General features: G+C 37.7%; 1 protein-coding gene across 1 annotated transcript in view; it reads left to right on the forward strand.

Moving 5' to 3' along the window:
• The window catches only part of LOC136863059 (uncharacterized), a 303,511-nt gene that overhangs the window by 153,768 nt on the left and 134,529 nt on the right, over nucleotides 1-15,214 (forward strand). Inside the window, exon 6 of the mRNA XM_067139388.2 lies at nucleotides 7,739-7,930. Coding sequence (XP_066995489.2) covers nucleotides 7,739-7,930 — 192 coding nt within the window. The remainder of the gene's footprint in view (nucleotides 1-7,738; nucleotides 7,931-15,214) is intronic.

Below are 15,214 nucleotides of genomic sequence, written 5' to 3' on the forward strand. Positions count from 1 at the left end.
CTATTAGTTAAAATCGCATGGGGAAGTGTTGTCTAAGGAGATTGTTTAGAATAATGGAAATTGATTGAGAAGTTTTGAACTTCCCCCTGTCCAATTCACTTCCTTTACTTCCCGCAATTACGGATGTGGGCCCGATTCCGCTGTCTTCGACCTTGTGTAATAGCGGTGTGATGTGGTCTGTATACTAGCTTGATTGGGAGAGGGGAGGGGAAGCGAGGACGTGTCGTCATTTTTTGTTTCACGCGGGGAGGTGGCTTCTGTCTGTAACGTAGCGGCCTCGTGCTTGCTTGTTACAAGTGCTGGGCGTGTTTGATTCCTACCTAATAGTTCCATGTATCTCAGTATATGTTCGTACAAGGGATTTCTTTGTTCATTCGTCTCATTTAAGTTCTTGTCCTTATTAATTAACTTATCCAGAAAAATGTGAATATTTTCTAAACTATTCATCAGTCTTCCTTTATTTAGTCTGTTAATAATTACAAGGTCTTGTTTGATATCTGTAAATTTATGACCTGTCTCTTTCATAAATGTACAGATATCAAACAAGACCTTGTACTTATTAACAGACTAAATAAAGGAAGACTGTGAATAGTTTAGAAAATATTCACATTTTTCTGGATAAGTTAATTAATAAGGACAAGAACTTAAATGAGATGAATGAACAAAGAAATCCCTTATACGAACATATACTGAGATACATGGAATTATTCGGTAGGAATCAAACACGCCCAGCAGTTGTAACAAGCAAGCACGAGGCCGCTACGTCACAGACAGAAGCCACCTCCCCGCGCGAAACAACAAATGACGACACGTCCTCACTTCCCCTCCCCTCTCGCAATCAAGCTAGTATACAGACCACATCACACCACTATTACACAAGGTCGAAGACAGCGGAATCGGACCCACATCCGTAATTGCGGGAAGTAAAGGAAGTGAATTGGACAGGGGGAAGTTCAAAACTTCTCAATCAATTTCCATTATTCTAAACAATCTCCTTAGACAACACTTCTCCAGGCGATTTTAACTAATAGACACGTATTTCTTTCTGCTGGTTACAGATCGTACAACAAGCTATCCAACCTGATATGTTTATGAATACAATTTTTAATTCAACCAACAGCGGATACACCCTTTCCACTTAAAAAAGGATAAACAAGAGGATCAGCCTTTATAGTACAGTACAAAGTGACAAGGAAGAAAACTAGAAGTCAAGTAAAGAAGAAGCACACTTCTGCAAAAAACATTTCTTCAGGATCACAACACCAAAAATTTTTATTTTTTTAAACAAGTGATTTTATGAAGCCTTCAGGGCCAAAATGTTACCAAAGACATTTTAGCTCATAGATAGTATATTTAATTCATTTTAAGTTTAACGTCCTTGTATCAACCTCCCCCTCCCCCTCCCCGCACACTACCTCTTCTCCCCCCCCCTCCAACCCATACGTCCTTTACCGTCCTTTACTAACATTAGTTTTTAAGACAACAAAGATTTATCTATGTGATTGCTTAATGCTGTTTTATTTATCTAAGCTTTTGTGTATGCAGCTGATGATGATCGCAAAGCGATCGAAACATGTCCTGTTATTCGTAATGCTTTTATAAGTAGCCAAAGGCTAAATAAAAGAAAGGTATCAATTAGGTGGAAATATTTTCTTATATTGATTAGACTAAATTGATGTAAGTAGGTAAGAAATTCAACAGAATTGAATGTCAGATTGGTGATACAAAGCTTGAACAGATAGATCATTTCAAGTATTTAGGTTCTGTGTTCTCCCAGGATGGTAATATAGTAAGTGAGATTGAATCAAGGTGTAGTAAAGCTAATGCAATGAGCTCACAGTTGCGATCAACAGTATTCTGTAAAAAGGAAGTCAGCTCCCGGACGAAACTATCTTTACATCGGTATGTTTTCAGACCAACTTTGCTTTACGGGAGTGAAAGCTGGGTGGACTCAGGATATCTTATTCATAAGTTAGAAGTAAGAGACATGAAAGTAGCGAGAATGATTGCTGGTACAAATAGGTGGGTACAATGGCAGGAGGGTACTTGGAATGAGGAGATAAAGGCTAAGTTTGGAATGAACTCGATGGATGAAGCTGTACGCATAAATGGGCTTCGGTGGTTGGGCCACAGCACTAGTTGCAAATAGAGAATTGTGGCGACATTTAGTAAATTCACAGAGGCTTGCAGACTGAATGCTGAAAGGCATAACGGTCTTTAATGGTAATGTATGTATGTAGTACAAGTGATGTCATATGGCCTCCAGAGAAGTCTGATGCAGGTCTTTCTAGTTGACGCCCATGAGCGACCTGTGCATCTAGATGTGAGGTGGTGAATGTGATAATGAGGTAGAGAGAGGGTGGAACACAGTGTCGGCACATAGCCTACTCCTGTCGAATAGCACCAATGGGTCTGCTCAAGACTTAACATCCTCATCCAACGGACAAATCACCATCAGTAGCTTCATATGCCTTCGCTCCATATGAAAACTGTGGAGAGGTTTGGAATTGAACCCAGACTTTTTCGCATGCAATCTAGTGATTAGAAATTGTATACCACCACCTCTCCTACCCTGCCAGCCAACGTTCTGATAGTGAAAAAATTCTCCACCAACAGGGCTCGAACCAGCTAATCATTATGTCTGACCATAGAGACTTGACACCTTAAAGATCATGCCAATCAGGTGGGTAGTATAGTAAGTCAAAATGACAATCACAATTGGGTATCAGATAAAAAACTGAAATTTCACTTGTTTCACCCTGACTAGCTCTAAAAAGGAGCATGGGCATAATTGTTAGAAAAGTAGTTACGATGATAGGCACATATCCTATCAGAAGATATCCTCGACGATATATATAGCAGGTGTTCTAATCCAAGGCTAAGGTCACATCTGTTAATATGGTTATTCTGGACACAGCCTTCTTAATTCATACATCCATTGTGGCCTCTGGAGTAGACTTTTAAGCCATTTCTCCCTGTCTGCCAACTCTTAACTATCAAGTGCACTAACCTTAACCATTGCTTATGCTTTTATCAGTCAAGACAACTCTAACAATTCTGAGAAAGTTGAGACTGCACGGATTCAACTTGATAATGTCCTCTCCAGAAAGAAGACCCCAATCATTCATTCTTTTAGCTGACTTTAATGCCCAGTTGGATAAGGGGAAAAAGTTTAGAAGCAGTTTAGAAGTACCATAGGTGAACATCCAGTTCACACCCGAACCAATTGCAATGGAGAATGCTTCATCGACACCTGCAAGCAGAGAAACCTCATAAAACTATGGCCATTTACTTCAAAGAGAATCCTCATAAGTGTATGACGTAGCACTCGCCTAGTGAACTGATTAGCAAACGTTAGATAGATAAAGTTGCCGTCTCCCACTGCAATTTCCCATACAGAATATGGAAATGTTTAGAAGTGCTAATATTGATTCGGGCTGTTATCTAACTAAGATTAGAGTGTAGTTTGTACCAAAGTCCAATCACAGAATATCCACTGATTTTGGATCAACGAACTCGCGTTAAATTTAAATGTCATTCATGATTACAAGAAAGTGTTTGAGTATATAGAATCACACAAGTGGGAAGACATTTCCATGATGGTTCAGGATACTGCTACTCTTAACAGTCACATTAGTGGTAAAAAAAAAAAAAAAAAAAAAAAAAAAAGGAAACAACCATGGTGGACAACAGTGTGATGAAGCTAAAAAAAAAAAAAACACAAAGAAACCCGGTCTTGAGTAGAAATGCTGGAATGAAGCAGGAAAAATTGAAGAATTCATGATCAAATGTATAATGGCTGCTGAAGAGATTTGTACTGCGAAACATGCTTATGAAAAGGCTCAGCTTTAGGTTATTGAAGAAACCTTCAGGAGAAACACTTGTGATTTTTACCATATTTTCAAATTTGAACTTACTGGCTACTAAGCCCCTTTTCTATGTTTCAAGGATGAAAAAGGCAATTTTATTCTGAATAATCATGACAGTTGTGAATGATAAGCTCAATATTTTGAATCCTTACTCAACTGCCCTTCTCCAGCATCAAAGATTACAATTTGTGGTCCATCCTTCATTTTACCTGACTCTTTTCCTCTTGATCAAGAAGAAATCTCCCAAATCCTTGCATCCCTCCACATCAACAAGACATCAGACAAGAATTCCATATTTGTCAAACTTATGAAAATGGCTGGTCCCAATTCTGTTACCAAAATGGAAGCTCTTTCATGATATGGGGAAATCAGAAACTATTCCTAAAGAGTAGCAATCAGCTCTTATATATCCTCTCCCTAAAACAGCAGTAAAACAGATGTGAGTTAGTAAAGAGGTGTCTGTCTTCATTCAGTCGCATATAAAATCCTGACAAAAGTACATACTTCAGAGTCTCATTGAATCCATTATTAATCCACAGGTTGGTGGATATCAAGCCAGCTTCCATAAAACCCACGCCTACTGCAAACAGATCTTTTCTCTAAAGAATATCATTAAAATTATATCTTTTTGTGCCAAACCACTTGTACTTTTGTTGATTCCAAGAAGGCCTATGACTCGATGATTCAGTGTTCTTGATATTCTCAAGGAGATGGGCATAGACACAAGACTCATTCCATCATTGAACAAACTCTGACTAACACCTATTCACAAGTGAAATTTATAGGGACCGAGCTCGATAGCTGCAGTTGCTTAAGTGTGGCCAGTATCCAGTAATCGGGAGATAGTGGGTTCGAACCCTACTGTCGGCAGCCCTGAAGATAGTTTTCCGTGGTTTCCCATTTTCACACCAGGCAAATGCTGGGGCTGTACTTTAATTAAGACCACGGCCGCTTCCTTCCCATTTCTAGGCCTTTCCCATCCCGTCGTCGCCATAAGACATATCTGTGTCGGTGCGACGTGAAGCAAAAAAAAAAAATTATAGGGGAAATCTGTAGATCCTTCAGGATTAAGACTGCTGGTCATTGAGGTGATTCTTTCACCAATTCTTTTCCACTGTGTTCTTGAAAATGTCATCCATGAGTGGAGAAACAGGCTACCCAGTTATAGGATTAGGTTGGACACTGGTTCTAAAGCAGTGAATATCCGACTGCCTTGCTTTTGCTGATGTTGTAGTCTAAATGGCAGATGACTTCAACATCGCCAACCTCCTGGTTGAAACATTACAAGAAGTAGCTGAAGCTGTAGGTCTCCATATATCTGTTGAAAAATAGGGGTAATGTTATCTGACTATCATAATACTACTACATTTATCAATACCAGATATGGAAAAATAAAACTTTACATTCATTTTAAGTATCTTGGAGAGATCATTTCCTTTAATGCATCAGAGAAGCTCTGAAATATCAGGCTAAATGCATGGAAACAATTTTTCACCTCTGTAAATCCACTTCTAAGTCCAGATCGATTTTGTGGCAGGCCAAATACCACCACTACATCACAGTTGTAATGTCCTGCTGCTGAATGCGAGGATGTCGCTCATCACTTGTGACCCCCACGTTTCTTCTGCTCAAATTCACAGAAGAATCAGATAGCTCATTGACTAAATCTTTATTTACATCAGGAGGCATATCACTTACTGCTATGCGCATTTCTCACATTTGAGTACACCACAGTTTATGACAGGATTTTGTGCACTGCTATTTGTTACTGTCTGAAAAGATGTAGATGTACCTTTGTATGTAGAAGACGGAATAATATTTTAACAATCATAAGTTATGATTTTCATATCCGTGTTGACGTTTTAACTTATATAACAGGAATTAAATTAGGAATGTTCCACCATTCAACACAATATATAATACATAGCATTTATTGAGTGAAAACCAGTTTCCATTCCCTTGGAATCATTATCAGTTGATAATAAATAAATCAAAGGATCTAAATAATAGTCAACATGAAAACTGCCTTAAATACATATGAAATGGTTGACATGGGTTATCTGACATAAAACATTACTATTTAAAGAAAGTCCTGGGATCCAGGTTACAGATAACTGCAGTGCGTTTGTACAATGTTGAACAGAGCTTTAAGATAATGCATACAAATTTGAAGTTGTGGAATACTGTGAGGTTCTTATTTGTTACTGTGGAATAAAAGACATGTTAAAATGTTCAAAAATTTGTAGTTGAATCGTCAATGGAGGGTAAAATCATGTATCAAACTTGACAGTCTTGTAAAGTGCCGATGTTAAGACAATTTGCAGTTAAAACGATTAGCTGAGGAGTTTGGGGAACATCCTTCGTTGTTTTGTAACATCTGCTTTGTTGTTGAAACTGTCAACTGTTATTGTTGTTGAAGTAAAAGTTGAATGATGGTATGCCCTTGGTTGTATGGCACAGTATCGTAAAAGGTGACGTTTGATCCGCTCTGTCGAAATTCCAGCCCAGCACCAACATAGCATGATTCCATCCAACCAGATACAATCAATTATGCATTTATATCTTAAGAAGCCAAATAATTCAATGGTAAATCAGTCCATTCTAGAAAGTGTTCTAACAACAACAAGGTGAAAATTATAACTTTGGTAGTATATCAGTTGCCTTTTTAATATGCTTAAAGTGGGCTACAACAGCAAACATACACAGAACAGACAGTAGCAAGAAACATTTATCTGTGGCTGATTTTTCCAAGGAAACCAGCTGACATTTTAATATGTGTTTTAAAGTATTACATAAGAACAACCAGCGGAACTTTTTATGAGTGTTCTATTACATAACAGACATTATCAAGAAATGTTTGTGTGTATATGTGTGAGTTAAAAATAATGTTATATATTGACAATGTTTGATGTATAGATGAATGATGTTAGATCTTAAGGTATGAAGAATCTTGCTTTCTGAGATAGAAATTGCTGATGAAGGGAGTTGGGGCTCCCGAAACATGTACGAGTGGATTAATTGTACAAAATTAGAAATTGCTGATATACTGACAGGGCAGACCAAACCATCGCCCATAGTATATTTATGTGAACCTAGTCAGTACGGACCAATTAAAGACCAAAAATGGTCAAATCTGTCAAATTTTTTGCAATGTAAACAATATTGTACGTATATAGACATGGTTAAAAGTAATGTGATAGAATCTGAAGATATTCTTGTAGAAGAAAACATGTAATTCTGTTACTAATACTTTTTCAGGTATGTTATGTGTTTTAAGTGTTACATTTTGTGTTTCAACTTATTAAAAAACATAAGTTATATTCACTGAGTCAATATTGAAACAAATGGCTTCCCTCTTATAAAAGAAAACAATGCCTTTTTAAAACATGAAAGTTGCTGGGCATTCTCATTAATAAATTTAGCGTTGAGTGCTTACCATCTGGGCTGGGACGGTAGCATGCCTGGCTTTTACTTGCAGGCCTGAGGATCAATTCCCATAGCCATTTTAGGTATTCTAATTCTGTACTGAGCTTGAGGTTTGAAATGAGGTTTGCTCAGCCTCTTGAAACCAAGTGAGCAGTTTTCTAATATTAGCGGCAGTGGTACTTATGACAAAAGCAAAACAATGTGGCTGAAGATGATGTCACACTGACCACATGACTCTTAAAATCTGCAGGTCATTTGGCTTTGCAGCAGTTATCTTGGCAATTCTAGACCCAAAATGGGCTGTATGTGCTACAAGATGAATTTGAAACTTTGTGCTGCTGTTGCTGCTGCTGCTAATGATGATAATGATTGGTTGTTAGTAAATTGTGAATTACTTCATGCTTTTATTCCTTATAAATATGTTTGCATTTGTTTTTCCTCAGGTCAACCGAGATAGAAAGTAGTGGTATAGAATGCAGTATGACAAACTCTGCTACTACTATGGCTTCATCAATGTTTTCAAATAACTGTGATCAGAAAATTTGCCCTTCATTCAGTTGGAGTTCTGACGAATCTGGCTATATGGATTGGGACAAGAGTTCAGTGAAACAAACAGTCTGGCCACAAGCACAACAGTAAGTGTCAAGATTTTATTCCTGCACAAGAAACGTTGTTTTCAGAATTTATTGCTTATTTTTTCCTCAAGAGATAATTTCCTACATCACTTTGTTACCATATAGAAATTGTAGCAGCTCTTCGCTAAGAATTTTGCAAAAACTTAACTTTGTGTAACAGAAATCATGGGAGAAAACTGCTCTAAACACCTCTTGGGATGGTGACTGTAATTATGTTCATAAAATATCCAGTGAAATACACCTGATGTTCTATATTAAGCCTCGTAGTATTAATAATTAATCCTACCAGCATTTATTGTTCTGTACAAAATTCAGTGGTGAGTAATCATTTGGTGTTTGATTGCTTTTCTACAGCAATTTCTTGTCTTAGTTATGATCATATACTTGATGGGCAAAATAAAACTAGTCAGGGAACTATTTACGATAGGACTGACGTGGGATTGACCCTTGTTAATGAACATCACAGAAGAAATGGCCTCTTCTGAAGAAATGAAAAACTGAGGATCCAAAAGTCCAGACTCCACTTCACTCGGAAACTACCGGCAGAACTCAATACATGAAGGTTCGCCTGGATGCTTTGATGCATGCACAACAGTAAATTTGTAAGGATACAGATACACGTTGTTTTTTATAATGTTTTGACACAGTGATCTCTTTATTCCCACTTGAACAGGTAAACGGCATTGAGATTTTGTTCCTGGCTTTCCTTCACTTGAGCAATGTTTTCTGGTGTTCGAACTCTTTTCGGATAGTCATGGTTTTTATTCATTACAGAGCCCATTTCATGCCATTTTGCCACTAAGTTTTGCATTGCAGACTTTGCTGGAGATTTTGCCAAAATACTTCCAGTCTTAAACTCTTGTGCAAACAGTTCCACCCAGGTTTTCCACAAATCATGCTTCACATAACACTTGGCAATGAACATGCACTGTTTTATCATGAGCACCATTTGTGTTGCATTTAACTGGTCACTAAACATGTCTGCTCCCCTCACTCACACATAATGACACAGCGGCATATTCGGGAGGTGTGCACGCGCAGAAATGTGACAGCAACTGATTAGTGCATCAGAATCACAGTTTCCAACATTTCCTGTGATGGACAGTTCTCCTGTTCATTAACAAGGGTCAGTTCCGTGTCATTCTTATAAATGTTTTATGGACCAGTTTTATTTTGGCCCTTTGGTGGCTTAATTAGATGGCTGCCTTCCACCATTTCATCTCTGGCTCAAAACTTGAGGATTGGATATGGCATTTGTGCTGGGCTGGGTGGAAACAGGACAAGTTTTCACTGGGTTCTGCAGCTATCCTTGTTACTGTACTTTCATTTCAGTAGTATTCCATATTCAGTCATCATCACCCCAGATGTGTGCTATAGGTTTTACCAGCCAACACATTCCTGTTCTTCGGCACTGACTGACTTGGCTGGACTAAGGTTAAGTAGATTATTTTTTTCATTTTTTTCATAGGCACAATATTGCTATTAACTGAGAAAATTTTGATAAGCATGAGTTTATAATGGTATTCATTTCTTACTGAAGATGAGTCTGCAGTAGAATGTATCTAGCCAGAGCCATTGGAATTTTGCTGGTGCCTGCTGCAGTTAATGGAGTAGAAACAGGCAGTAACTCACTGCCAGATGTTGGATAGTGGTAAACAGTTTGATTCCCAGGAGAAACTAACAGCATTGGACAGGGTGGGCTGATGACCCTCACTGGAGGAAACGACACTTAAATCCCTCAGGCATTGTCTGTTCTCCTGGTTAGGGTTGGTTACCAGGGAATTTGTCTCCTATTAGAAGCGACCTTATTAAAACGTGGTAGTAGGCATAAAATACTTTTGAGAGAGGTGATCCCATTGTAATTATAGCTTACAATTTAAAATAATTATACAAATGGTGCTTCAGAAAAACGACCAATTCCCAGGTCTTTGGGTGCTAGGGAAGCTCTAAAAAAGGAGTAATGGCTATGAAAATTAATCTAGATTAATACCATTATGTTGGAAACAGTAAGCATTGTTAGCAAATAACCCTTCAGTTGATCAAGTTTATTAAGGAGAGACATGTAGCTATTCTTGCGCTACGTGAGATCAGGTGGAAAGAAACAAGAGAAAGAACACTGAGGGATGGATGCTGATTGTTTTACAGCAGGGGACTAGAAGCCAAAATTGAGTAGGTATGACCTAGAGAAAAATATACAGCAATACCTAGGGAAGGTACAGTATGTACATGACAGGATCATTATACAGACAATTTAGTTACAAGGTATTTATTTCATGTACATATCTTAAAATCAGAAAATAAAAACGACCTTGAGCAGTTCCTGGAAGATGTGGAGAAATGTGTTCAAGATAAGGAAATGATGTGATGGCACATATAAGAAAGGATAGAAAGTGAAGTGGAGATACATCAGTAAGAATAGGGAGGGAGATTTGCTAATTCAGTTTTGTGTTGGAAAACTATTGATTCTTGACAACACATGGTTCAAGAAGAAGAGTTGGAAAGAAAAGAAAGAAAGAAAAACAGTTGAAGATTACAAGTTATGAATGGCAGAAGAGCCAAAGCCTTGATTGACTTCATATGTGTGCATATGCAAGAAAAGGGACCACTTCTCGGTCAACAGTTCACAAAATAATTGTAAAAAACCACTGAAGGGAGTAAAATGTCGAATTTTCATTTTTGATACCTACGTATTGCTTAGACCGTCACCTACTCACTGTGTGAATTTAAAAGTCCTCTGACAATAATCACTGCTGAAACATGAGGTTTATTTAATACTAAGAAAAGGGACCACTTTTCGCATCGTAAGCAAGGGTCCACACACTTACTCGCTCGTACTCATAGCTGCGCGAGCATAAGATAAGGTGACTCGGATATCTTATCTTATGATAAATGAACCCTATCTGGGCACTTTTAATAAAAATAATAGGTTTCATAAACATCCTCTCTGCTCCGAACATTTCCGATACCGATCCAGTCTTTCAGTGTATTTCATACTGTGGAGAAGTGTGGTGTTCTCCTTATTGTTCATATAGTTGTGTATTTAAGTTTGTTAAGACGTTTTAAAATAGACTAGGTTCCAAAATAAGGAGTAATAATTCTCACATGTCAGGGCCTAGTGATGCAGCAGATGTTATTGTGAAAGGTTTAAAACAATATACAGGCAGTGACTTGCCGCCGGAACTATCTAATGTTATTTCGGATTACTTCAGTGCACCCCTCGAGTTTGAAAGGGAAAATTCTGGTGAGGAAAGTGAACCTTTTGAAATTTCCACAACAGACGAGTTGCAGGACGACGCTGTTGATGTGGACGTAAGTGTTCTACATGATGTTCCCAAAGTTCAAACAGCCTCTGAATATACAGAGGAGGTTAAAGAATTTATAAATAAGGATTGTTGCTGTACAAGAAATTGCACTGGTCTTTTTCCCGAAAGCTTCATTCATTCTTCGAGAATAGAATGTCGGGAACTGGATTACAATTGTGGAGAACATGTCAATCACCCCCACGTATTAATGATGGGTGCGATGAATGCATTAGTACGAAACCAGCCAATGGCAACAGCTACTAAGAGAAAAAAATTATGATAGGAAAGAAACTTACACAATTTATCACTTCGGAGGGCAGGAGGTGTGTCAGTCATTTTTTCAATTTGTATTCGCTTGTGGCTCTAAGAGGCTAAAAAATTTAAAGGAACAATTCAAGAAAGAAGGGGTGCAGCCTAAAATTCACTGAAAAATATTAAAGACTTCTCAGATAAAATCTATTACTTTTGATGATCGTAAACATGCAGTGAACTTTATGAATAATTTCAGTGAACAAAATTCACTTGTCATGTCAGGACGGATCCCTACAAAATGAAGAAGTGATCTCATGCTTCTCCCATCCAGCATGTCTAAGAAGTACGTTCATACATTATACTGTGACAGTTGTAAATCAATAGAGAGAATTCCTGTATCACTCTCGTCTTGGTATTCCATCTGGCGTACATTTTGCAGTAACATAGTAGTTCAGAAACCCAAGACTGATCTTTGTATGACTTGTAGAAGCAATCAAACTGTAATAGGGAAACTGTCAATTACGGATGAGGAGAAAAAAAGAAATCTGATGGAAAAGGCTATACAACATCTTAAAAACCCCATAGACAATTATAGACAAGGAATTAGACAACTGGAAACTCGTTTGTTTCTTGGGCCACATAGCTGTAACACATACAAAGGCCCAATGCATTATAGTTTTGATTTCGCCCAACAGGTGCACTTACCATACGATCCGCAACAAGTTGGACCCATTTTCTTTCCTACAGGCTACAAAGTGGGTCTCTTTGGTGTAGCGTGTGAACCACTTAACAAATTTGTTTTGTACATTATTCCAGAAGCTTGTATTGCAGGTAAAGGAGTAAATACTGTCTTATCTCTTGTACATTACTTCTTGGAAAATGTTTCAGTAGGTGAGGAGAATTTAGAATTCCATGCTGATAACTGTGTTGGGCAAAATAAAAACAACTTCTTAGTGAGATACCTCATGTGGAGAGTTATGACAGGAAAGAACAGCAGTTGTAAAATTTCATTTTTGCCAGTGGGACACACGAAATTTCAACCTGATTTGTATTTTTGTTGTTTGAAGAGAGCATTCCGGAAAAATGAAAGTTAAGTTATTGAAGATGTAATTAATGTCACCCGTAAAAGTTGTCCGGTTTCTAGCTCTATTATTCCTGTCGCTGTTGCCACAGAATCTGGAAATGTAACAATTCCTACTTATGACTGGCAAAAGAAGTTCCGTGCTAGAATGTAAAACATTCCACAAATAGCCCAGATACATCACTTTGTGTGTATGAAGGAGCACCCTGGTGTAGTGTTGACAAAGAAATCCATAGTTTCTGACGAAGTACCCTACACCGTCCTTCCAGAAGATCACCACCGCCTGACTTCAGTGACCTTCCGCAAGTCATCAAACCTCAAGGCCTTAGCATCGATAGACAGATGTATCTCCATGAAAAAATTAGACCCTCCGTATCAGAAGATAAGAAAGATTTACATGTCCTGCTGTAACATCTTTCCCTGCTCCAATAATGCTGCCACCAACCACCTCAAGTGAAAATCTTACGGAGCCAGCTTCTGTTTCTCCTCCTCTGCCAATAATTACACCGTCATCATCTTCTTCAAAAAGTGTTACGCCTAAGAAACAAGTAAGGCTCAGAAGAGGAAACCACCAACTCCAAGAAAATTCTCCCCAAAGAAGAGGTCTCGACTTGCGTGCAGCTACTGTGGAGAGGTTGAGCAGTGATAGCTAACCCGAAGTAAGTAGAATTTTAAAATTGCCAGAAAGAAGAGAAAAGGGATTAAGAGTGTGGTAATTGAAAGACAAACAAGGGAAGCAAGTGCTTGTAAGGAAATAGAACAACAAATAAGGACACAGACTGGAAATGTTGAAGATAAATGGAAGAATTTTAAGATTGAATTTGTTGACAGTGCAGGAAAACGTATCCAGTACATTGAGCAAACATAAGACAGAAAGGGATCAATCAGTAAATCATCATTGATCTGCATTTAGGACAGTTGCCCATGTGGCAGGTTACATATCAATTGTTTACCTAGTCTTTTCTTAAAAGATTTCAAAGAACTTCAAAATTTATCAAACATTTCCCATGCTAAATTCTTCCAATTCCTAATTACTCTTCTTATAAATCATTATTTGCCCCAATTTGTCTTCTTAAATTCCATCTTTTTTTTCATATTATGATCTTTCCTGCCTTTAAAAACTTCACTCAAGCTATTTGTCTACTAATGTCACTCCACGCCATCCCTCGACTGACAGTGCGGAACATACCACTTACTACAAGTAATTAATTTCATCGTGGTCCATGGTGAAATTATCATATATATATATATATATAAAACAAATTCCAACTTGTAAGGTTGAGAAGTTCCACCTTTCCCCCTTTAAAATCATACGTTTTTCTTAGATCAAAATAACATTCGTTTATTTTAAAATTAGTCTGTACACATTTCATTTTTCATAGAAAACATCTTCAGCCGTGATCTTGATTTGCAGTTAAAATATGTTCAAAAACACAGGTTACATAAATAACACAACCACTCATATTAAAAACAACTTGTCCTTGACAAGATGAAAGAGTCTTTGCATTTTTCTACATTATCACTATTTGACATCTCTTGATGTGAAAGATGCGCTATGTATAAAATACCCCTTGGAAAATTATCCCAAGGCAATGGGATCTTAAAGTTTCTTGATACATAAATGAAACAATAGTGAATAACTATGCAAAAGAATTTTGTGACATTCAACACTTGCTATGAATGGAAGGGGGAATTTTTTTGTCAGATGAAATGGACTGATTGTGTTTGAGTTGGAAAGCAACTCCCTATGATGTTGTTGCATCCAAATCTGGAAAGGAGAATAAAATTTTGAAGCTCGATAACGAAAGTGATCTGGCTGTCGTGTTTAACAAGACCTGACACCTCTCACAGCTGACTCACACCAGGCCTCCTACTGCGCTCAAAGCTGCTTTCCTCCTAGTATTGTATCTGTGTGTGCCAGCAAGGTCTGCATGCATCGTGGAGGGAGGGCGAACAATTGCAGAAGGGGATGGAGAAGAAATATTCCGTCTAAGTGGGAGAAAATTCTTCCGTCTGTAACCTATTTTGTTATTGAAGCTGAGTAGGTTTAATAAGGGAGGTATTAAATCAAATAAAGGATTTTTATTTTCTGTGTTGTCTTTCAGATTATGTTTATTATTACAGAACTTGCCCAGGAAGTAAATCGGTTCTCCATTGTATTTATGAGGCACCCTTTCTTCACTCTTTTTATTACCTTCAGATTTTGGGCAAAAAGATTGTCTCTGATCCTGTTGATAGTTTCTTTAACCAGAATATTGGAGTACAGTCCTTGATGTCTTAAGAACACACGACATGAAACTGTGACAATTTAAACTGGTTCAGTTCCTCACAGAAATCTACTGAGCTTCTTATGAATGTTTTCCTATGGAAATTGTAGTGTTCTTAGTAATTATGTATGTATTTTGAGATTTTATATGTAGGACTGTTTTGGAAGTAAATGATCAGTCTAATGGGGACTCGGGTCTTATGCAATTTTGAGGAGTGCTCGGGCTGTCGGAAGACTGTGGTTCATATTGAAGAACTTTTGTTTCTCTTGTTCAGTGAAAATAAAAGATGAGTTTCTCAGGAGTGATTTAAATTTCTTTTGAATCTACATTGTAGGATCCTTATTTACTATGATGTATGAACTGTTTGAGAAAAAGGTCTCTG

Source organism: Anabrus simplex, chromosome 2 (assembly GCF_040414725.1).
Source record: "Anabrus simplex isolate iqAnaSimp1 chromosome 2, ASM4041472v1, whole genome shotgun sequence".
Taxonomy (NCBI): Eukaryota; Metazoa; Arthropoda; class Insecta; order Orthoptera; family Tettigoniidae; genus Anabrus; species Anabrus simplex.